At 36.6% G+C, this 23435-nt stretch overlaps 1 protein-coding gene across 1 annotated transcript in view; it reads left to right on the top strand.

Annotated features, from left to right (window-relative positions):
• The window catches only part of TMEFF2 (transmembrane protein with EGF like and two follistatin like domains 2), a 239052-nt gene that overhangs the window by 141053 nt on the left and 74564 nt on the right, over positions 1–23435 (top strand). Inside the window, exon 5 of the mRNA XM_036928083.2 lies at positions 682–778. Coding sequence (XP_036783978.1) covers positions 682–778 — 97 coding nt within the window. The remainder of the gene's footprint in view (positions 1–681; positions 779–23435) is intronic.

Raw genomic sequence — 23435 nt, 5'->3', positions numbered from 1 at the left:
ATCAAAAATCATCATCAGTGAAAATATATATTTTTAAGATAAAATACATGCTCATCACCCTCACAGAGGAAATTATTATAAGGAGCTCTGTGCAATATTTATACAAGATTGAATAAATTACTATATAAACCAACTGAAAGCTTTTCTTTAAAAACTAATAATCAACATATTTTTTTCCTTACAAGTACTTAACACTTTGGGGGAAAAAAAAGACATAAGTCAAGGCTTCCCATTCCAATTTTTGAAATTATATTAAAAGCCTTTGAATAAAAATAAAATCTATAATTTAGGAAGGAGAAAATGTTAAGTATCTTTTACAAACACCGGAGTTTTCCTCTGGGCAAGTAATGATCTAAATCCCTTTTAATTAACTCTTTCATATGGTCTCTGTATTAGCCAAGCAGTTTTGATAAATTCAGTGAACTCTTATTCATTGTTGTTTGTGGTTTTTTTTTGCTTGTAAAAAGCTGAAGTGTTCACTATCAATGACTGACATATTATTGCTAGAGTTTTTCCTTAAATTTAGGGAAGAAAGGAGTTGAGTATGACATTCATATGAAGCCCCAAGAGCAAACAGGTCCATTGAAAAAGTAGCAGCGTTCGTATGGAATAGTCTTCGAGTTGTTAAAGTAAACACACTCATCTGAATGCTTTTTGTTTACTTCTGTATTTGTCCTACAGTCCATGAAGGCTCAGGAGAAACGAGTCAAAAGGAGACTTCCACCTGTGATATTTGCCAGTTTGGAGCAGAATGTGATGAAGATGCTGAGGATGTCTGGTAACATGCTATTTTTAGTCGTTTAAACAAACTAATGGCAATATTTCTTTTTACTCCAACAACCATTTTCCTAAAGGAAGACATTTTCAACATTTTTTTCCTTACCCAGTTCCTCAGGGGGGCAAAAAATGAGGGCTATACTAAAAGCGTGAGACTTCTGAAGCTGAACGGAGAGCTGGGTGAGCCAGGCAGCTACTCAGGGCATTACTTGGTAAGATGCATTAAGATATTATTGAGACCCTCAAATACTGGCAATGTTGAGTTGAAGAGAAAAAGCATATTTATCAGAATATCTCTCAAGACTCCTGGTCAGGAAGCAGTGGGTTGTTGCTAATCCGCTTTCTCAGGTGCTGGATTTGGGTAACTGCGGAGATTTGATTTAAGGGTTTGCGTATGCTTGCCCGTAGCTGAATTGGGAAGGCGGTAAAGCAAAGAATGATCTCGGGCTGTTCTCTAGGATCAGCTGCTTCTCCCTACACCCGAGCAATACTCAGCTTCTCATGTTAAAATATGCTGAACAAGTAATCAACCGTCTTCATTATTTTGAATGGGGCCCGAAATGTTAGTTTTCTAGGGCATCCACAATATTGGGCCTGCCCGAATCATACCCCAAGTGAGAGCCACAGAGCTCAGAGCAAGTTCTTTGTGACATGATCTTGGAAAGAGGCAGATCCCCCCTCACTTTCACACATATCTTTCAGGAAAACATACAGGGGGCCCTTTGTTTTCTTCAATATGTGGACTGTCTTTGTCCAGAGTAGTAAACAATCATTTTGATTAAAGTGGCTAAGAGAGTAAATCTTAAATGTTCTCACCACAAAAAAGAAATCATAAATGTGGCACAATGGAGGTGTTAGCTAGCGCTATGGTGGTGATTGTATTGCTTTATGTAAGTATATCAAATCAATACGTTGTACACCTTAAACCTATACAATGTTGTATGTCAATTATATACCAATAATGTTGGGGGGAGGGAAGCAATAATTCTGACCAAATGTTTGTGGGTGGAGGGAACAGTTCATCTAAAGGAGGAGGAAAAAAATTAAGGTGAGAGTGAAACAGTCTGTACTTAAAAGTCTTGAAGATATTTTTGAGTGCAGACTGAGAATACCAACTGAGCAAACTGGGGTTCTTAGGGTAACCTCACCAGGTACTTACAGGTAAATAATGCTCAATTAGTGAGGTGAAATGGCCACCCATTAATAAATGCAGACATCAGTAGAGTTTCCATATATTGGTTTCAAGTATATAACACAGTAATTTAACAGTTACACACATTAGTAAATCCTCACCCCAACTAGTGCAGTTACTCTCTGTCAGCACAGAAAGGTGGTACAGAATCCTCGACTGTATTCTCCATGCTGCACTTCCATCCTCATGACCAACTTGTATTATGATTGAGATTTCTATGCCTTTTTATCTCCCTCACCCACCCTACCCACCCACCCCTACCCCTCCCACATGGTAGCCACCAGTCACTTCTCAGTGTCTATGAGTCTACTGATGTTTAATTACATGTTTTCTTAAGAACACCTTAGGTATCTTAATGGCTGATGAATTTATGGTTCCCAAACCTGGCTGATTACAAAAATTACTTTGGGGGATGTTTTAAACATACCAATTCTTTAGGTATACCACAAAATTAATGAATCAGAATTTCAGAGAAGTGGGGCTTAAATTTTTACCTATCTAAAAATCTCCAAATTATTATGGAAATACTGCTCTAAAATAAATGACTGACTCAAAGAATCATTTTGATCCCTAAATGCTTTAGGGCTCTATATAATCATAGTCATTGTATATTAAGACACACTAATAGCAAATGTATCTTTAAAATACCCTCTTTTTAATGTTCACTGCTGACTGCATCTGTAGTTTAATGCCATTATGAAAGCTGTTAATTATCTTGCTGTCAATTAGTTTACTTGTAAAGAGTTCACATGGGTCCCTAATTTTTTCTTAGGAATTGCCATTCCCCTAGTTTCTCTTCTCTTTCATGGCCTTCAGGTGACATAGTTCACTTGACAAGTGCAAAGATTTGAGAAATGAGGTCAATAGCAGCTAAAAACTACTAGCTGTTTACTATGGGCTTGGTCCATTTGTATACTTTTTCTCCCCAGTTACCTTCCAAATAATCTTAGGGGTAGATTCCATTATTGCTCAGTTTACAAAGAGGAAACTAAATTTTGAAGCGTTTACTTGGCAGAGCCAAGGTGAAGATATGAGGTGAAAGTTAACTACAGGGTGTTAGCATAACAATTCAACCAAAGGTGCAATTAAAATAATATTTCTTTCCTGTCATGTCTGGAATAATGAGATGGCCAGATGGCAGGCAGCTTAGATCCAGTGACTCTAGACCTGCAGGGGTAGAGCTGGTGACAAGGGAGATGCCTGCAGCAGGCAGTGGGAAAACAACCAGGCTACAGGCTAACAGTGTTGCTCTGGTATTCCAGCCAGAGTTCGCATCTACGGTATGACGACAGGCCATACAAGGAGATACGGGCAAGGCTTGTGGCACCAGAGAAATTCAACAGTAGATCGTAGGGCCCAGCCACAGCAACGGTAGTTCAGTTGCAAAGCGAACAAAAGAAGTTCAAACAGAACCCCAGTTATCAAGGAATTGAGTATCGGTCAGGAAATCTAATCCAGGACAGAGACAGGAAAGAGTGGCTAGACATCCACTTCTTGGAACTGCTGTAGAAAGGCAAGGCCTTGGTTACAAGGGGCTGGGACGAGCGCCTAGATCTCAGAAATAAATTACAAGGTCAGAATGAAACCAGCAGCGAGGCTGACTGGCTGCTGAATCAGTTAGCTTTTGGCTAGGACACCTTGTACGCCCCCAGCCTAGAGACAAGATTAGTTCCAAAATGTGGAGTAAGGCTGAACCTCCAGATGGGGCTAAGTGGCTATAGCTGTGAAGATTAGAGGGATGCCTAGGGCAGGGAGCCAAGAAGATCATTACACTTCCCAGGCAAGAATGAAAAGTTGTTAGCATTTAAATAAAATGTACTTAAAATGTCCAATGGAAGCAATAAGGAATGATGCTGAAATGATAAGAGTATTTATTTTCATTTACATAAATACCTTTGTATGTTAATATATTGTATTTAGTTATGGCCATGAAGGGCAGATTGGAAACAGCTGAAGGACACAAGAATAAAGCAATAAATGAAATTAAATAGGCCTGGAATGAAAGAGGCTATAAAGTAAGGTAGGAAGCGGTGGGGGAGTGATCTGATTCTAGTACTAGTCAACTGAATCAGGGAAGCTTTGATGTGCTATTGATTTTGGATGAAACCACAGCCAGGTCCTCTTGAAAACATAAAATACTGCATATGGTGTGTGGCAACAAAGGGTGCAACTCAGTGTTTAGTTTTATTTTTTCCTTTGATGCTGACTGAACTACAATTTAATGCATACAAAAATCCTTAACCCTGCATTATGAGGTAAAAAGATGTGAATAAACACTACTGATAAATAATGTCTTTATTGTATCTGGAATATTGAAACAAATGTGAAAAAATTAATTCCTAATCTTTCTTTAACCCTAGCCTAAGAAATTAATATTTTACACTCACCACAAGTCGTCTACTTATTCAAAGATGTTCAGGTGCATTCTAGATGAAGATAAATCTTTGTTAGCATTAAAGAGACAGCGCACAAACAGCCGATCTTGTTTTCATGGTTAAGTGAGTTTTTGAGTTAAGACAAGTCACACTGGACATGGGGAAGAAAAAATAAGTAAATGAAAGGAAGAGGGATAATGAGAATAGAGGAAAAGAAGAAAAAGTGATAATTAGAGAATGTCATTGATAAACCATGATACTAATGACATTACATTTTAATGCCTATAGTTTGAGAAAACAGATGGCTTATAAGCTCATATAAGCCCCTTCTGTCCTATGATTCCACTTCAAGTCTTTTCTCTTGCTTTTTTCTTCTCCTTATGGAGAATATCAAGGCTGTAGAAATCAGAAAATGGTCAGGTTTTCTCAATAGGAGAGAAAAACCATTACTATGAAAGATGCTTCGGTTACAGATATTTATCCAAGTGTAGGAAAGGATTAAGCTTTCTAAAGAGAGGTGGACGCCCACATAAGGGCTCTACACCAGATATACCCACTGTTTTATCGAGGCATCCCTGTATTTGGGACTGACTCAGAAAATGACAGGACCATGTGGGCAAAGGGATGTGCAAGCCTGTTGGGGGAAGGGGCTCAAAGGAGAAAGAGAGAAGGGCTTAAAAAATTGTTCCTCTTGATAGCCAGGCACAGAAAGTCAGAACTAATACATTTATACATCAAAGAGACTCTCAAATACATCCTGCCAAACATAATTTATAAAGAAAAAGAATGACTTATAAATAAGTCAAACATAATGAAATTGACTCATTGCAAAGTAATAAAGCCCCATCTGATAGCACCAGGAATACCAGCTCATGATTTCAACAAATATTTCTGTTACTTGGTTGGTTTTAGAAACAGATTCATTTTCCCTTAATTATCCTACCTGATAAATTATTTCAGTAAGTCCAAAGTAGGTCAATGGTAACTCTTTGCTCTGGGAACTACTCCTAAGATGTAATTAGCCTAGAACTTACTGTTGGTCCTATCAGTCAGAAGTAGTTCAGAGCCCTGGGGTTGATTCTTGATTTAATATAAGAAAAAAGCCAGTTGATAGTGGGTCTGATCATAGGAATGGCTGGGTAAGAAATTGGCTACATGCCAAACATTTCCAGGGTGTCAGGATAGATCAAGGAAGGGAGCACAGGTGTAAGAGCAGATGTGGCTTGTGACAAATGACATAAAGGGACAACTTAAATTATGTCTATTTGCTTCACACGTATGCTTTAGCTCCTCTGCCCATTTTAACTTTGCTTTTGTATTATTCTCTACATGTCACTCAGGCCCATAAGCAAAATCATTTTGGCTTAAATGCTATTAATTCCTCACTAGTCATTCATTTTGTCTTTGAATGCATTAATAATGTTTTCCAGTTTTCCTGCATAACATCCTTGTGTTTGACGGCAATATTAAGAAAGGAGAAAAGCAAAGTGGTTGCAGCAAAATGAGTTCAGAACAGAAAATGAATGAGCATCTATTTTTTTTTTTTATTTCATCGACATTCCAAAACTGAAACAGGGTGTGGGATGTGGCATTCCTTTTGTGAGTATCTCTTACAAAAACAATTTCTTTTGAAGTCCTTAGCGTCTTGCCTCTTTGATCTGAGAAGGCTCCTTGCTACTAGGAATACTGTGTGTTGCTGGCATCATTCCCACCTTTAATGCATTTTGGACTGTGGAGAATCATGAATATTTGAAGCAGGCCAATGGCCCTGGATGATCCTTGGCACTAGATTTTACCATACATATAAGCAAATTAGGCATTAGGTCCTGCTGACTTTAGTATGTTTGGGCTATGAGTATAATAGGGAAAATTAAGGCACCTCTGAGGAAAATACAGAAACTGATTTCTTTGAAAACTACCACTGGTCAACAATTGAACAGGAAGATATGTTGCAATTGGAAAGTTTACAGTTGTTTTCTACTAAGTAAAAAGATCAGTTAGGGTTGTATACGGGATAGCCAAGCAAGAGGATGCTGATTGGCCACACAGTCTTAGTGACCCAAGAGTTCATTCAGTCTTCTCCCAGGGTATTGATTCTCCCTTTTATTGATTTCCTTTGCTTCCTTGCCCCAGAACTGGAAATGTGGTTACCATAATTAGGACTTGCTTCAAACATGAAAGAATGAAAACACACACACACTCCATATACACAAAAAAACAGAATATAGGTCTGGTCTAGAAAATCTAAGATTTGTGTTGGATGTGTATATGACTTTACGAGAAACCCTTTTCAGTTCTAAGATTCTTGTGGCTGGGATACTGCCGCCCTCAAATTGCCTTGTCTCCCCTACCCATAAGACAGTGCTGTCAAAAAACTGCCATAGTATTTCCTCTTTGTATAAATGGGTGGGGATTGAAGAGTAAAGACATCTCTCTTTCCTTCAATGCTTCCATTTGCCCAGAAAGTTTCCCAGAGAGAGAGAGGAAATACACAGCTCTCAATCTGGGAAACACACATCTTTCCATTTCCATAATATCAAGGGGAAAATGCTGACATGTTTAATAAACGTGTGACCAAATGTAAATGTTTTGAATATGATTTTCTTATTCCCTTCTTTTAGGTATTCCTCCACCTATCTTAATTGAAAAATATTTTTTATTTTTTAATTTCACACAAGCAAACAAAATCTAGAAGTACCATTATAGTTAAATAGGACTAGTATTGTAGCACGCTCTGTACAGTGATCTGTGTTGATGACTCTATCTGTGAGCCAAACTTGCCTTTGCAGTAGCTGCCAGAAAATAGACAAATGTGCAAATGGGATCCAGACACTTTCAGTGTCACTCAGAAAGATAAACGAATAACAATGCCACTTCAAATGCACAACAGGCAATTAAGAAACACAAATGAAAAATAAACTAGCCCACCCTCCAGGAACGCAGGGTTTATGCTTTGTGAAAATTAAAACTTGAAAAATAAAATTAAAATTTGAAAGTAAGCCATAGTCTTTAAAACAAAAGCTTACCTTAGGTCTTCTGTGATACTGGGCTACTTCAAAAGGGATTGGATTTTCACATAAATTCTGGAGAGTCTTTTGTATTTTTCTCAGTAGCTGCTGCATGGTGCTATCACACAGTGATTAATGAAACTTAATTAGAATGTGATGGATACAAATGTAGATATGGTGTAGAGTTCCAAGAAATACAGGAATAAAATATTTAAACTTTAACACGTTTCACATGCTTTTATAATTTTGATTTAATACATGCAGCATAACTTCCATGCAACTTCCATTTTACATGAAAGTAATGAAATACTACATGAAGGCACCGCAAAGGAATGCAGATTGTGTTTCTACGAGGAGTTTAACTGTTTCATTATCTGTTTCTTTTTTTACTTGCTTTTTTAAATCTTGTTGTAAACTGTACCCTACTAATGGGGTATTGCCTTACTTCTGATGCTCCTCCACTTGCCAAACTCACTCCCAGTTGCCTCTTGAGATGTTTTGAGTCTCAGTTTCTAGTTTATTTTGAGTCAGTGATTCCTGTCCCTTACAATCAGAGACTACTTGTTCCATGTTCCAGCATCCCAGTGTAATATCCCAGTTTCAGAGATAAAAATATGAATCTTCATAATTATCAAAATACAATAGAAGTTCAAAAGCTTGTGTCTCCTGTGTCAGGCACCATTGCCATGTTTACATTCATGGAGTCATTTAATCCTGAAAATCTCTTGAAGTTGATACACTAATAATCCCTATTGTGCTGAAACTGAAAGAACTGAAATTCCCATTTTACTGAACCTGCAATTGAAAAGAAAGGAAACTGAGGCACAGAGAAATTAAGTATATTGCCCAAAGCCAGACAGTAAGCGGAACAGCTAGGAGTGACCCCCACCAGACTGATTCCGGAAACCATGCTCTTAACCACCGCTCATTGTCTTCTCATATATTTAATGGCATAAATTGTGTGTGTGTGTGTGTGTGTGTGTGTGTGTGTGTGTGTGTGTGTTGCACATAATGTATACACACACACATATATATATGCTGACTATATCTAGTATACGTTAGATATATAGTTAGTATAGAATTTCACATTTTTTTCTTGAAATAGAAAATAAAAACAAAGACTTTAAGTTCTACTTTGTAATGAAATCCACCACTAACAGATCCACTTTATCTATGATGCCCTTCAAGTATTTCCTTCCCACTAGGTATATATACCTTATTTTTTTGCAGACTGTGGTTTTCGGGGTTTTTTCTTTTCTTTTTTGTTTTTGACGAGGTATTGAATTGCTTTCTATGGTGAATATCCTATTATGACTATGTATGTGTGCAATTAAAAGATTATTAACCATGAAGTTGCACATCTTCACCAAAACCCAGTTATCTCAAGCTGCTTCAACTTCAGTTTGTTTTGAAGTGGCAAAAGCAACCCTGATTATAGACTAGGGTGAAAATCATGGACACATTCTAACTACTGATAGGTTTCAGATCTTTTTATCCAGAAAAGAGGCATGTAGCCCAGCTTTAAGAGACTAGCCATTATGACATGCTCCCCTTCCTTAAATGCCCATGTGCCTCTGTCAGCAGGATTTCAGGGCCACACGGAGGGCGCGAGGAGGTCAGAAGAGCAAGGACACTGCTCGGTGAGACATTTGCTGAGATTTGTACTTCTTTCCTTCAGCTCTTTGGGACTAACTGATGGGCCACATGCCCCTTTCCAAGTGGTAGAGGAGGGTTTATTATGAATGTGCATTTTTGCTGCAAGAATAGAAATTATAATAGATGAAGGGAAGAATCAACTAAATGGCAAATAAATTCAGCCCATATGCCAGCTGGTTTTATCCTAATGCCTATTGCCTACCCTAGTGCCATTGCCCTATGTAGCTTTTTATTTAGCACTTAAAAAATATAATGTCAAGCCTCTTAGTTCCCAATCTGGTGTATCTTTTAGACGGTTACATCAAAATGGAATTTTTTTCTGGTTATAAAAGTTTTACATATTTAACATAGAGAACATGAAAAAACTGGAAATAGAAAAACTCTATTAAAATGTCACCCCACTGTTCCAAGATAAAATTTGGATGTATATTTTCCTCCAATGTCTGTGTTTATGTGTGTGTGAACATGTCTGTATGTGTGTATGTATTTTTAATGAGAATCTAATCAGCTTTCACACATCAACAAAGTCTCTCAGAAATTTTACTCAACTTTGAAGCTGAGTTTTGAGATTGTTAGGAATCATAAACAAATTTACAAATGATATACTTAAATTTGAACAACATCTGTAGCCCAAACTCTAATTATTCTTTCAAATTTTTTGCACTTCTCAAGACATGGACTTGAGGGTACTGTCCTAACATTTGTGATCTAAAAATTTACCAAAACCTAAATCCCCTGTAAGTCTACATTAGACATTTTTCTTGGTTAACTCCAAGAGAATAAACTCTAGTGTAGAGAATATGTGTGCTGAAAACATTTCCATTGCCTGTATTCATAGCATTCATAATAAATAGCTTTCTGAGGTATAAACATTATTTACAAAGAAACTGTCCTCCCAAAGGTGTTTTAAATTGGGTAGAAATTGTTGCTATTCTTCAGCAGTTTACTTCCAAATAGTAATATATTGTATGTGTTGGTTCATCTAAACAACAAATCAGCAAGCCAGTCCTCGACTGCCCACATCAGTCTGTCCCAGATACATTCCCCTACAAACAGGATATGTAATATCTAATAAGTGATTTAACAAATTGTAAAATTATATGCAACACCCATTCAAAAAGTCAATATTGCTTAAGATCTAAATGTTTATCATACTAACAAAAGAAAAAAAGAAAAGAAATAAGAGAAATGAATATATAATTTTTCTGATACCCCCAGTGTAAAATAACATCAATCAGGAGTGGGTCCATTCATACCTTCATCTCTAAGCTATGAAAGAAACATAAAAAATCAGGATGATGCAACTGGGATAGATGATCTTCTGAAAATTGTTTAGTGCAGTTCTTTTTTATTCATTGCAGTCTTTTCAAAGTCTTTGACACAGTAGTTTACTTTGTTCTCTGAGCTCATCCTAAAATGAGGTTCCAACAATCAAAATTGTATTATCCAGGGCAATAAAAGTAATTGTAGGTCCCAACTAGCCGTAAGTGCCTATAATCAGGAGATATTAAGGGATGTATATCAGGGAGAAGTGCACAGTGAGAAAAGCAAAACTAAGAAATGAAACAAAATACTAACTTCATTAGCAAAAATCAGTGATGTATTTCTATAATAAATAGGTATCCATATGTGTACTTCAGGATACTCAAATATAACATCAAATTATCAATTATGATGAAGAAATAAACATAATATATTTCATTGAGGGATTCAGTTTAATTTTAATTGAATATGCTCTTCCATCTCTAGAAAATTTGTTGATATGCGAAAAAGAAAATACAACAGAGCTTTTTGCATTATAGTGACACCAGATGGTCAGACTTAGTGAAAAGAAGCCCTGCATTAGTCAATGTTTCAGCATCTGACATGTTTGCGTCAAGTTATTACATGCTTAGAAGACATAATATGTTACGTTTTTTTACCTGAAATTCACAAGTCTTTTAACAATTGTCTTCTTACCATTATGCTGGAGGAAGTATTTCCCTTTTGAGGTATGCACAAGATGAAGTGGCAGCCAAGGGAAGAGGAAACCCTAGCATATCAAAAACCTTATACTTTTCAGACTACATTCTCCTCTCTTGTGGTCTCTGATATCTCTGTGAGGTAGGTAAGGCAGGTGATGTTATCCTCATATGACAGATAGATATATGAAGCCCCTGAAAGCCTAAGGATGATCAACATGTAGTAAAGAGGAAGAAAGTGATTTATGCTGTTAAATTTTTGCCATTAAAGCAACCAAAGATAGAACTGGTGTGACACAGTGGACAGACCACTAGACTGCAGGTTGAGAGAACTGAGATTTTACCTTGGAAAAAAAGCACATCATCTCCCTTGGCGTTTGTTTTTTCAGTAGACCAATTAGATTACGTAGATATATGATAGACAGATAGATGATAGGTAGGTAGGTAGATGGTAGATAGATAGATAGATAGATAGATAGATGATAGATCTACAGCTATACTGCAATATATTTCATATAAAACTCACTCACTTAGAATACACCATTCAATTGTATTTAGTATATTTACCAAGTTGTGCAGCCATCAGCACAATTTTATAATATTTTCATACTCCAAAAAAAATGAATAACTGGACACATTTGCAGCCCTTCCCCTTTTCCCTACAATTTTCCCTCCTCCGTCCCTAGGAAATAAATAATCTATTTTATGTCTATAGATTTGCTGGTTTGGCAAACAGATTTGCCTCTTTGGCAGTTCATATAAATTGCATCATTCAATATATGGTCCTTTGTGACTGGCTTCTCTCACTTAGCATTATGTTTTTATGGTTCATCCATATTGTAGCATTTTTCAGTACTTCATTCTTTTGATTGATGGAAAATATTCCAGTATATAGGTACACCACATTTTGTTTATCCATTCATTAGTTGATGAACATTTGGGCTGTTTCAGTTTTTGGCCATGATGAATAATGCTGTCATGAATATTTATGTGCAAGTTTGTGTGCACATGCGCATGTGTGTGTGTGTGTATATGCGTGGGTTTTTATGTGGACATATGTTTTCATTTCTCTTGGATCTGTACCTAGGAGTAGAATTGCTGGTCAAATAGTTATCATGTCTAACTTTTTGAGGAACTCCCAGATTGTTTTCTGAAATGACTGCACCATTTTATATTTCCACCAGCAATGTATGAGGGTTCAAATTTCTCTACATCCTTGCCAGCACTTGTTAATACCATCTTCTTGAATATTATAATCCTAGTGGATGTGAATCCTACTGATTGTAGCTTTGATTTACATTTTCCAAATGGCTAATGATGGTGAATCTCTTTTCATTTGCTTACTGATCATTTATATATCCTCTTTAAGGAACTATCTATCCAGATCTTTTGCTTCTTTTTTAAAAGTTACTTATTTATTATTGAGCTGTAAGAGTTTTTTTTTTAATATAGGTATAAACCTTTTACTAAATATATGATATGCAAATAGTTTCTCTATTCTGTGGAATTGTTTTTGACTTGCTAAGTGTATCTCTTCAACACTGAAGTTTTTCAATTTTGATGTATTTCAATTTATCTATCTTTTCTTTTATCACTTGTGGTTTTGGTGTCTACATAGGAAGGTTTTGCTTAACCCAAGTCCACCAAGGTTTACTCCCATACTTAAAGCATTTACAGTTTTTTGTGTATAGAGGGAATAAGGGGTCCAAAATCATTTATTTGCACATAGATATCCAATTGTTCCAACACAATTTGTTGAAAAGACTATTCTTTCTCCATCAAATTTTTTGACACCCTTGCAGAAAATCAATTGACTCTGTATATGAAGTTTTATTTCTGAACTCTCATTTTATCCCATTGATGTATACATCTATCTTATGCCATATCTGGATCCCATTTCTCATAGGTAAAAGATGGGAAGTAAAGGTGTTGGACTAGATGATTTTCATGGTTCCTTTGAGTTCAAATATTACCTAAAGTAGGAGTAGAAATACTGTGAGCTGTAATACTTATACCAAAAGCATCCCTGGTCCCCATGGCATTGTTCCCCTTTCCTTTTTGTCCTAAAATTTCCTCTAAGTCATTTTTAAGTTAGAAAAAAAATAGTCTATTGTGTCCAGAAGGTTACCACTCTGTCTTTTAACTCTCACACAGAAATTAGCAGAAATAATTTTTTTCTTATGACTAGTCATCTCTTTAGAAGACACAGAAAACTGGAGGATTTGAAGCAGCTCTGGCAAAAGATAAACATACAATGAAGCTATATAAAAAGAGGAGAAATTCAAGAGGTGAATAATGAAATGATGTTGAGGAAAAGAAGGAGAGAAAAGTAAGATACAAAAACGAATTTTAAAGAAAAATCAAACTAATAAAATCTGCTGCAATTAACAGAAAATCTTATCTCTGAGAATCCTGGAATTCAGGGGAAGGAAGAAAAGGAATAATTCTTATGGTTTAATTAGAAAAGATGACTAGTTCATCTGGATTTACATTAGCAAGTTCTGACCTCCACAAGAATTTATACTGTACACCTTTAATAACTTCTTGAATGAAATACAAGACAATTTTTGATAACTAGCTTATGAATTATATAAAATTATTTATGTTGGATCTTAATGTAATGTGTTAATTATAAAATTGTAAAGTTATAAAATTAAAACTCTGTGGAGGTGATGATTCTCTGTATGACCTGCATAATGATATCCAAACATGTCATTGTTACAGCATCTGACTTCCTACCAGGTTAAAACAAGAGGAACAGATGGCCAATGTATCCCTTAGTCTTTTTCTTTTAATTATAGTTATCTCAGCCAGAGATTAGACAGACCCCTAAAATATTTCATTGAGTCTTTAGGATTATAATTTCCATGTACTCTTAGCAAAACTAACCAGCTGTTGAGACAGAGCATAGCTGAGTAAGGAAGAGTGCCAGGAGCTCCTAGATGGTACTAAAACAATGTTTCTTGAACTGTTCTCTGATTTAATACAATCCATTTATGAACAACTGGGATACTAGGTGACTTGGTTTGTGACATAAAGTATCATTTCCTTATATGTTTTTTTCTGTAAATATTTTATTTTACTATTAGGGATAAAAGATGTGGTTGTTATGAAAATTTGTGCAAAATGGGAAAACACTGATCAGATTTTTATGACAAATATCCTTGCTTTGCTCATAATTAGCTATGTGATTAAAAATAGAAATGAGAAACAAAGATAAAAATATGCAAAGCAATTACAATATATCATAATATGGGGCCTAACAGTTATGATTATGGCTTTAGAATGCAAAATGTGACTTTGAGATATATGTACTTATAAGAATTCTTACTATCGATTCTGCTCTATTTTTACTCAGATAATCAGTAAGTAATCAGTAATTTGTTGGTATATTTGAATATTTGTTTAATCCTTCATAATGGGATTTGTAGTCTGTTAGTATAATCAAACTGCTGGGTATTTCCATCCACTTATTCATCTGTTGAATCTTGTTTCCCCAATTTTTGTTTGTCCCAAACCAAAGGACAATTTCAAATAAAATCTCATACCTCTGTGTTAAATTAGAGGTGGAAAAAAATCTTTGCATTAGGGACCAAATGACACATAGTAATAAATGCTAGTAGAGTTCATGAGAGCAGTAGGCCTGCATTTTTCAAAAGGCAGTTTAGTTTAATTCTATTTGTGCTGCCTGTAACATTGGCTAGAAAGGTTGGCAATAGAGCATTGTGGATATTCAAAACTGTAGAAAACCTACTGATCACGAAGACTTATTTTTTAACAGGAAATAAGACAGTACAATGCACCCAACAAGTATCTTAACTACAGGGAAGGGCAGTGTCTGCATGGGCTGGGATGGTTAGGTTTGGAAGGTCTGAGGAGCAATTTTAAAACAACAGTTAATCATTAAGGAGCCTCACTTTGTGCCCTGCACTCTTCTAAGGATTTCACATTTAATAAAACATGTGACCCTCACAAGAACACTGCAAGTTATACTATTACTATTCCAGTATTCAATATGATACATTGAGGCACAAAGATGTTAAATAACTGACTAAATTTACTTCACTTAAGGGTCAAAGTCAAGACTTGAGCCCAGAAACCACTCTCCAACTTATTTGGTAAACATGTGCCCCCAGAAAACTTGGGGCAGAGTTTTATGAGTGTGGGTATAGCATATTCTCAGTTTATGACTGAGAACATGTGCAGTGTCTGAAGCGTCACAAAAACACCTGTAGCCAAATGATAGAAGACTTACTTGTGAAGTGTATTAGTTAGAGTGAGTAATACTACATTCTATAATGGATGAAGTGCCTACTATGAGAGGAATAATACAGATATACATGCACACACAGATAATTCTTGCTCTCAGCACAGTTCAGGACAGGTGTCTCTAATCAGGCAGTCTTACACATGGTCCCTTCAGAACTGTCTCTCTTCTTATCATGGGCCTGCCCTTCCCTGAATCGCTGGGTTCCTATGCATTCATTTAGTATAAAGTAAAAGAGAAGAAAAGATCATACATGGGGTTTTTATCAGCCAGTCTTGGAAGTGGCTTTCCTCACTACCACATATATCCCTCTGACCAGGACATTTGTAATACAGTAAAAGTAGCATTAAGGAGAAGGAACTCAATAATGAGGTTTGGTAATGGTCCCTGAAAGAGAGATCGGAGATAGGGATGCTGTGCAGTAGCACTAGATAATTATTTATTACCTATGATTTGATGAGTCATGCTCTGAGTCATAGCAATACAGTAGCAAAACATAGACAAGGATCCTCCCTATAGAGAGCTTATTACATCCTGGGGAGGTTCTCATCCAAGATGACAACATAGACATCCTAAGATCAGGAGAGATGAGGGGATAAGTGGTAAAGAAATAAACAAATAAGCAAGCAAGTTGCTTTCAGGTAGTAAGTGTTTAAAAAGAGAAACAGAGTTGTGAAAATTAGGGTCCTGGGAGAGGGGGATGTGACTTAAGATTGGGTATATAGGGAATGGCTCTCAGAGGATTTGCCTCTCTGAGTCAAATAGCAAGAAACAGCCAGCCTTGCAAAGATCTGTAGAAACAGAATTCTGAGCAAAGAGAACCGCTGGTCCACATGCGCAAGTTATGTAAATGAGCACAGTGTACTGAAGGAAGTGATTGAAGGCTAGTGTAGCTAAAGCCCAAAAGTAACTGAGAAGATCTGAGATGAAGTTGACGAAGTGTTGATTTTATTCTAAATGTGCTGAGAAGCCTTCAGATGTTTTTATTTGGAAGTTACATGATCCAGTCATCTCCATTCTCATTCCTCCTGAGCCTTGCTAGACCACTCCAGAACATCACCATTGTCCTCTTCTCCCATACCCATATCATTGCCCTTGTTTGAGTCATATAGTACCTAGGTATCTTGAAGTATGGGCATGTAATTTCCTCAACTGAAATGCAACCTCCTAGAGAGCACAGACTTATACTTGTGACTCCTTCAGGAACAAGCACAGTTCCAAGAAAGCACACAGGCCCAGAGTAAGCCCATGACTAAATGACCAATGAATAAATTCAGAAATGAAAAATAACTGAAGGAATAGAGAGCAGTATTTCCTTGTATTTAGAGTCTGCAACATGCTTTGCATTTTCCCTATGTCATCGGATCCACACTAGCACAATGGACGCATGGGGAAGAGGTTGCTAACAGCACAATTATGAGAGGCAAGAGATGAGAAAAAGAGTCAAAGAGAAATCAAGATTTGAGGCTGAGTGCTGGGAAGTATAATGGAACTACTTTGGAAATAGAGACTGGTAATAGAGTCAATTTGGAGTAGGAGAGGGAGGTGGTGAGAAGAAGCTATGTTCTGAGTTAGCTGATAAAAGGCAGAACCAAGTGTAAAGCCCAGGAGGCAAACAATTAAAGGTTACATTGTGTGATGCAGACAGAAAGAGCTGCAGGAGTTCAGAGAAATCTAATAAAGAAGATGGATTTGGGGCTGAGGAATGAAAAAAGACACTGGAGTAGTAGAAAGTTAGACTGCTGGGTAAAAGGGCCCAAAATATTTACTGAAAAATAATGTGATATTGGGAAGAAAAAGCAAACTAAGTAATAGGAAATAGAAAGATACCAGGATATATTAATTAAGAGACAAGAAATTAGAAGCAGACCAAAGAAGAAAAAACTAAGGGGTTGCTGTCTTCCATTTGTTTAATTAAAAGATCAAATTACAACCTTGCTACTCACGGAAGATTTCTGATTTCTCACCACCAGAGTAGAGGAAATAAGACAGTGTTATAGGACTGTATATTCTGGCTCCCTTAAGGTTGGTGAAACTCATGTATCAAGCTCAAGACCTGGGCCTGTGGCTGAGTATTTGATTGCCAGTATAATACTCTGCAGAGTTCTTTCCTCTTCCTGGCCTAGTAACCAACACTGTTCAAGTAGCTGACTGCTTTCTCATACCCTTGGAGGATACATAACATGAACCAGAAAAAGATCTTTGTTTTTTAAGCAACTGAGATGTTGAGGTTTTTTATTACTGCAGCATAACATTTTATCCTCATCGATGAACTTGACATCAGTTCAAAAGACACATGTGAAGTGAGATTGACACTTAAGATGACCCTGTGGTCTAAATGTTTGTGCCACCCTCACATTTATATGTTGAAACCTAACCCCCAATGGTATTAGGTGATGAAATATCAGGAGGTGAGGACTTTGGGAGGTGATCAGGTCATGAGGGTGGAGTCTTTATGAATGGGATTCCTGTCCCTATAAAAAAGGACCAAGCACAGTAGCTCACCCCTTCCACCTGTGACATCATAACAAAAGGCAGCCAGCCAGCCATGAGGAAGGAGGCCCTCTCCAGACACCAAATCTGCTAACCATGATCTTGGACTTGTCAGCCTTCAAAACTGATAAATTTCTGTGGCTTATAAACCACCCAGTTTATGGGATTTTTGTTTTAACAGCCCAAAGATTAAGACATTGTCCAAACCTCCAACATGCTTATCCCCAAAGGCGTTGCATGGCCCTGAAAACTGAACTGCAGATGTATCTTCTTACCCATGATGCTCCACCCAGGGCAAAGCAGGAGACAGGGGGCTCCTCCCACTGCTCGTCTGTGTCACTCCCCCTGCCTCTCCTCACAGCTAACAGGAACTAGACTGACTTGCCTGAGGATTAGGAGAATGAGAGGACAGTTAGCGGTGCTTCCAGATCTCTGCACCACAATGCCTGTGGCAGAGCAGAAAAAGAACCAGAGATAATCAGAATCAAAAGCAAAAAGTAGGATATCAGTTTAACAACAGAAGAAATCAAAATGGTTGATCAACTTCTGACAAGAAGGTTGTATCTTGGCAGATAAAACCAAGCTTACAAGAATAAAGCAGAAATTAATTTTCCATGTGAGGCCTACAAGTATAAAGCCTAGTAAAAAGATAACAAAAAAAGAATAAATTTATTTTGTTCCTACAATGTGTAGTATATTAGCGATATTTTTTTTTCCCATGGAGGGGTGAGGAGGAGGGTGAAAGGGAAAGGAAATGAGTATCTTTTTTAGTTCAGTCTTTGACTACTTGTAAATGACCTAATTTTAAATTTGAGGTAGTATACTTAAAACTATATTTGATATAGTGTTTTTAATGTTTTAGATGGAACTCTAAGATTCATTGTGAACTTTCAGTAAGAAACATTAATCAATTTCTATTTACTTTTAAAACTCAAAATCATATTTTAAAAAAGGAAACCTCTTTTTTTTCCTTTTTTAAGAAAAGAAAGAGGAACAAACTAGTAAAATTAATTGTCTTGGGAGATTTCTTTCACAAGAAGAGAATTCTGAGTGCCTAACGAAAAGGCCCCACCAGGTGAGGTGCTCAGTCTGCCACTGAGTTGTACCTACATCACAGGTGTGTGATGATCTCTATGTATCAAAGTCTAACAGATCTGTCTCACTTTACACAATGGTCATGAACCAAGAGTTCAAATTTTAATAGACAAAGACGTGCTTTGATAGAGTGATGGATGGATAGATGGATAGATGAAAGTATGGATAGATGTATCTAATGAGGCAGTTTGGTGTCTTGAGAGAATATGGACTTTGTGTAAAACATGGACAGAGGGCTCTCGTGCTAAACGCTGTCTAGTTAAGATCTTAGATGCTAAAGTCAGACTCCTGAACTTAAATTTTGGTGCTGCCGCTTACTCCTGTGTGGCCTTAGGCAAGTCCCTTAACCTTCCTGGGTGTCAAAGTTCTCATCCATATAAGGAGAAGTTGAACATCTGTTATATAAGGGGGGTGTTAGGAAGATACATAAGAACTAGTATCATTAACTTCAGTTTTCTTTGAATATCTTATTTAAAAACTTCCATCTGAGAAGTGTTCTTTTTGCCTAGATATCATAATAATTTATTGTTCAGACTGTGACTTGGAAGAATGTCCTTCACTCTCACATTTTTGGTCACCTGTTTGCCAGTGTCCTAGTTTATCTTAAAAGTTTGTAAATCTCCAGAGCAACCTTTTCAGGAGACCTTGAATCTTAGCACTTGTTCTCTGAAGTAGGGCACAGGGGTTTGAGTGAAAACAATCAAATCAGTTGTTTGGAATTGAATAAATAAATGCTTTGACTTATTTTTCATACTTCAAACAATAGTTTAGGTGATAAATAGTTTAAATCAAGAAAAATCATACCATCTAGAATTCTTAGGAAAATTATTTTTTGTTGTTAGAGGAAAAAAAAGATAAATTTGTAATATAAATATCAATTGTTTACACTATTGTTTATTCCCTAAAAAACCCAATGCTAAATAGTTTATAAAGATGACTATTTTTAGTACTCAAAAGTATCCTATGAGGGTTGTTATCCTCATTTGTCAATGAGGAAAATGAGGTTTAGACAAACCTTATGTCATGGAATATGGCCAAGAAGTAGAGGGAAGCAGTATATAAGTGATTTCAGAGCTCAGGATCCTTCTTACCAATCAAAATTGCCTCTCAGATAATCTTAGTGTGTTAAATCCTGCTGGATAGGACCTTGGAGATCCTATGATCCTGTCTCATTGTGTTACTGCTTAGAAGTGTAAAGAAGAGAGAAATTAGATGATCTGCCCGAGGTTATTCACTTCCATCTTTTCCTCAACATAATAACATACTCTCGTCTGAAAATCATTTCTAGGATTTATACAAACTAATGGCATAGTCATGACATTTTTTAATTGAATGCCCAACGAAGAAATCATTTTCATCTGGTTTGCCCATCTCATGTTATGAACAAAATGTACAAATGTGTTACAAAACCAGAAGAGTCCTTATCTTCACTAATAGGCTGCTTTTTCATAGAAGTAGAAAAACCATCCTTAGGCTGAGTCTGTTTTAAATGAAATAAATGTGTGGTCATTTTCTTTGTGAGAAACGTCTCTGAGGCATTGAAGGAAAAGATGTCATGAGTGACCTCCTAAGTCATGCAGCTTTAACTCACAGCCAGCACATGACTTTAAGAAAAGGATAATCTTTCCTACACTGCTAGTGTGATGCATTTTATGAGGTCCTCCAGGTCACTTCACTACTGTGCTAGGTAGAGAACTGGTGGGGCTGAAAGTGTATTGTCTCTTTAGTAGACCAATTAACTTTATTTTTAGCTGTTATTTTTTGTTTGTTTGCTCAATTTTTACTCTTGCTTTATTCAGATGTTAGAAGAGATGTTTACAGTATGTATCATTATCTGAATGATCCTCTAATTGCAAAGTCAGGAATGATTTTTCTTGAAATGTTAATGAGTCGCCTCTACCTCTTACAAAGCCAGAAAGCAAGAACAAAGCTGTATCATTTCTTTGAAAATGACATAACCAGGCTAAACACAATTTAAAATCACATCCATTAGATAAAATTTTTGCTAAAGGCTTTGTACAAGAGCTTGTTCTGGTCTTTCTCCTTCACTAATTTTGTAACCTTAGTTGAGTTACCTAGCCTCTGAACGTCAGCTTCCCTACCTATAAAATGGGAGAGGTTACTATCTATCCACAGGATAGATATAAGGATTTTTATAAGGGTTAAATACTAAGATGCATATAAGTTTAGGACAAGCCTTTGTACTCAATAAATATCAGATATTATCTCTGTGAGTTCAGTATCCAATTATAATACATTCATCTAGTACTGAGGTTTCAATTGCTACCTTTAGGCATATGATGGACAAATATTTTGCAGCCCTTACTCTCATGTTCTGCAAATTCATTCATTTAACACATAATATTTTTTGAGTATCTACAGTGCATTAGGCCCTGGTGTGAGCACTGGATTACAGAACAAACAGAACAAATTTTAAAATTCCATTATTGAGCTTATTTTCTATTAGGAAAATAGAATAAATAAGTATAAACATATATGTAGGTTATTAGAGATAAATGCTCAGGTAAAACAAAGAACATAGAAGTAACATGAGACTTATTAGGATGTATTGTACTGCATAAACATTATGGAAGTGGGGCATGAATATTACCATTTTAGATAGGGTGATCAAGAAGACTTTCCTAAGCAGGCAAAATTTTAGTGAAAGTGTGAAAGATATGAGGAAGCAAACCCATTAGATATATCAGATCAGTTCTGTCCTATATCACAGCAAACATTTATTGAGCACCAAGCATGTGCTTTATTTGTATTTTTTTGAGGTATGTCCTTCACTCCACATGTCCAAATTTAATCCATCATCTTCCCTCCCAAACCTATTCCATCGGCAGTGTTTCTGGCATCACTGTGCTTCTGATCACACAGTGGGTGATTAACTGTGTCATCACTAATGCTCCCTCTCCATTCCCCTGTCCATACACACCAATATCCACCTATTCAGCTGCCAAATCCTACATATTTTGCCTCCACAGTTTTTCCATGTCTATTCTATTGTTTTCATTCCTGTTGATACCAGTGTATTTCAGACCCATATTTAACCTTTACTAGCCACCTTGACTATTTTAATAGCCACTGCATGGGTGCCTCCAAATCCAATCCATAGTGGTCAGTTCAGTTGTCATAGACATCAGTGGACTTGTCAGGTCATAGTTCCAAAATCTTCAGCAGTTCACTGGCTCAATAATATCCAGGCTCAAATTCCCGTGGCCTCCTCATCATTGAAACAAGATGGCTACAGCAAGCCCAAGCATCATATTCTTATAGCACAGTCTCCAACAGTAGAAAGGAGCAAGCCTCTCTCAGTGAGGATTTACATGGTGCCATCCCATCACCACTTGCAACAACAGATGTCTTTTCATTGCCATGTTTATGTCACGTACTTGCAACAATCACAGGAAAGGGAGAAGACCAATAAACATGCATTTCACTCAACACATGAACTTTTGATCTCTGAATGGAATCAAGGATTCTTTAGCAAGGAAGGATTGCAGAAATGGCTTTTGGATTGACAACAAAAAATTTCTTGTACACCCTCTACTGGATAAACTAATGAGAATGATATCCAAGCCTCTTAAGATCCACCTGAGATTTTTTTTCCTTCTATAACGTGCTTCAACTAACATGTTCTCTGAACTCTCTCATCTGTATGCTTTAGATTAGTTGTTCTCAACATGTGGTCCAGGGACTAAGATATTATTTGCCTTTTTCATTCTCATTCTCATACAATGCACAATGGAGTTTTCTAAAGGCTTTTTGATATGTGTTATTCAACAGATTCAAGGAAGAAGCAGATACAACAATCAAAGCTTTCTTCTCTTAAGGCAAACATTAAGGGATTTTCATAAAGGTACACATAGTCATTCTTCTCACTAAATTTTTTCTCAGAAAATACATTCATTTTTATTAAAATAATTTACTTATATCAACATATAATGCATATATTATTGTTTTTAAATTGAATTAATAAATACAAAATGTTAAATGCCTCAATTTAGTTTCTACTATAGGAAATTTGCAACAGCAAAGCTTCAGTATTTAAGATTATAAAGAGGTCTTGAGATCAAAAGGTTTGAGAAATGTTGCCTAGATTACATAGTCTTCTCTCTCTGCAATACCAAGTCCTCTATCATTAAATGCTCATCATTAAAGATATGTCAAATGATCCTCCTCATCTTTAAAAGTAAGCTCTTACTCCACTGAATCCCAGTGTGTTAGTCATCTTTTGCTGCAAAACAAATTATCCCAAAATATATAAGTTTAAAACAGCCATATTTGTTACCTCATACCTCGTGGGGGTCAAGAATCTGGGCGTGGCTTAGCCCTGTGCTTCTGACACAGGGTCCCTCTCAAATCTTCAGTCAGGATGTCAGTCAGGGCTGCAGTCACCTCAGAGCCCAGCTGAGGAAGACCACCTCCAAACTCACTCACATGGCTGCTGACAACACACAAGTCTTTCTTAGCTCTTGGTCAAAGTCTTCTAGCAAAATGGTACCTTGCTGTCTACCTCCACCCCAGAGAAGAGTTCAGATAGAGGGAGGGAGTGGAGAGAGAAGCCAGAGTATTTTTGTAACCTAATCTTGGAAGTGACACCCC

The sequence above is a fragment of the Manis pentadactyla genome, chromosome 6, assembly GCF_030020395.1.
Source record: "Manis pentadactyla isolate mManPen7 chromosome 6, mManPen7.hap1, whole genome shotgun sequence".
Classification (NCBI taxonomy): Eukaryota; Metazoa; Chordata; class Mammalia; order Pholidota; family Manidae; genus Manis; species Manis pentadactyla.
This window is presented reverse-complemented; position numbering and strand designations above follow the sequence as displayed.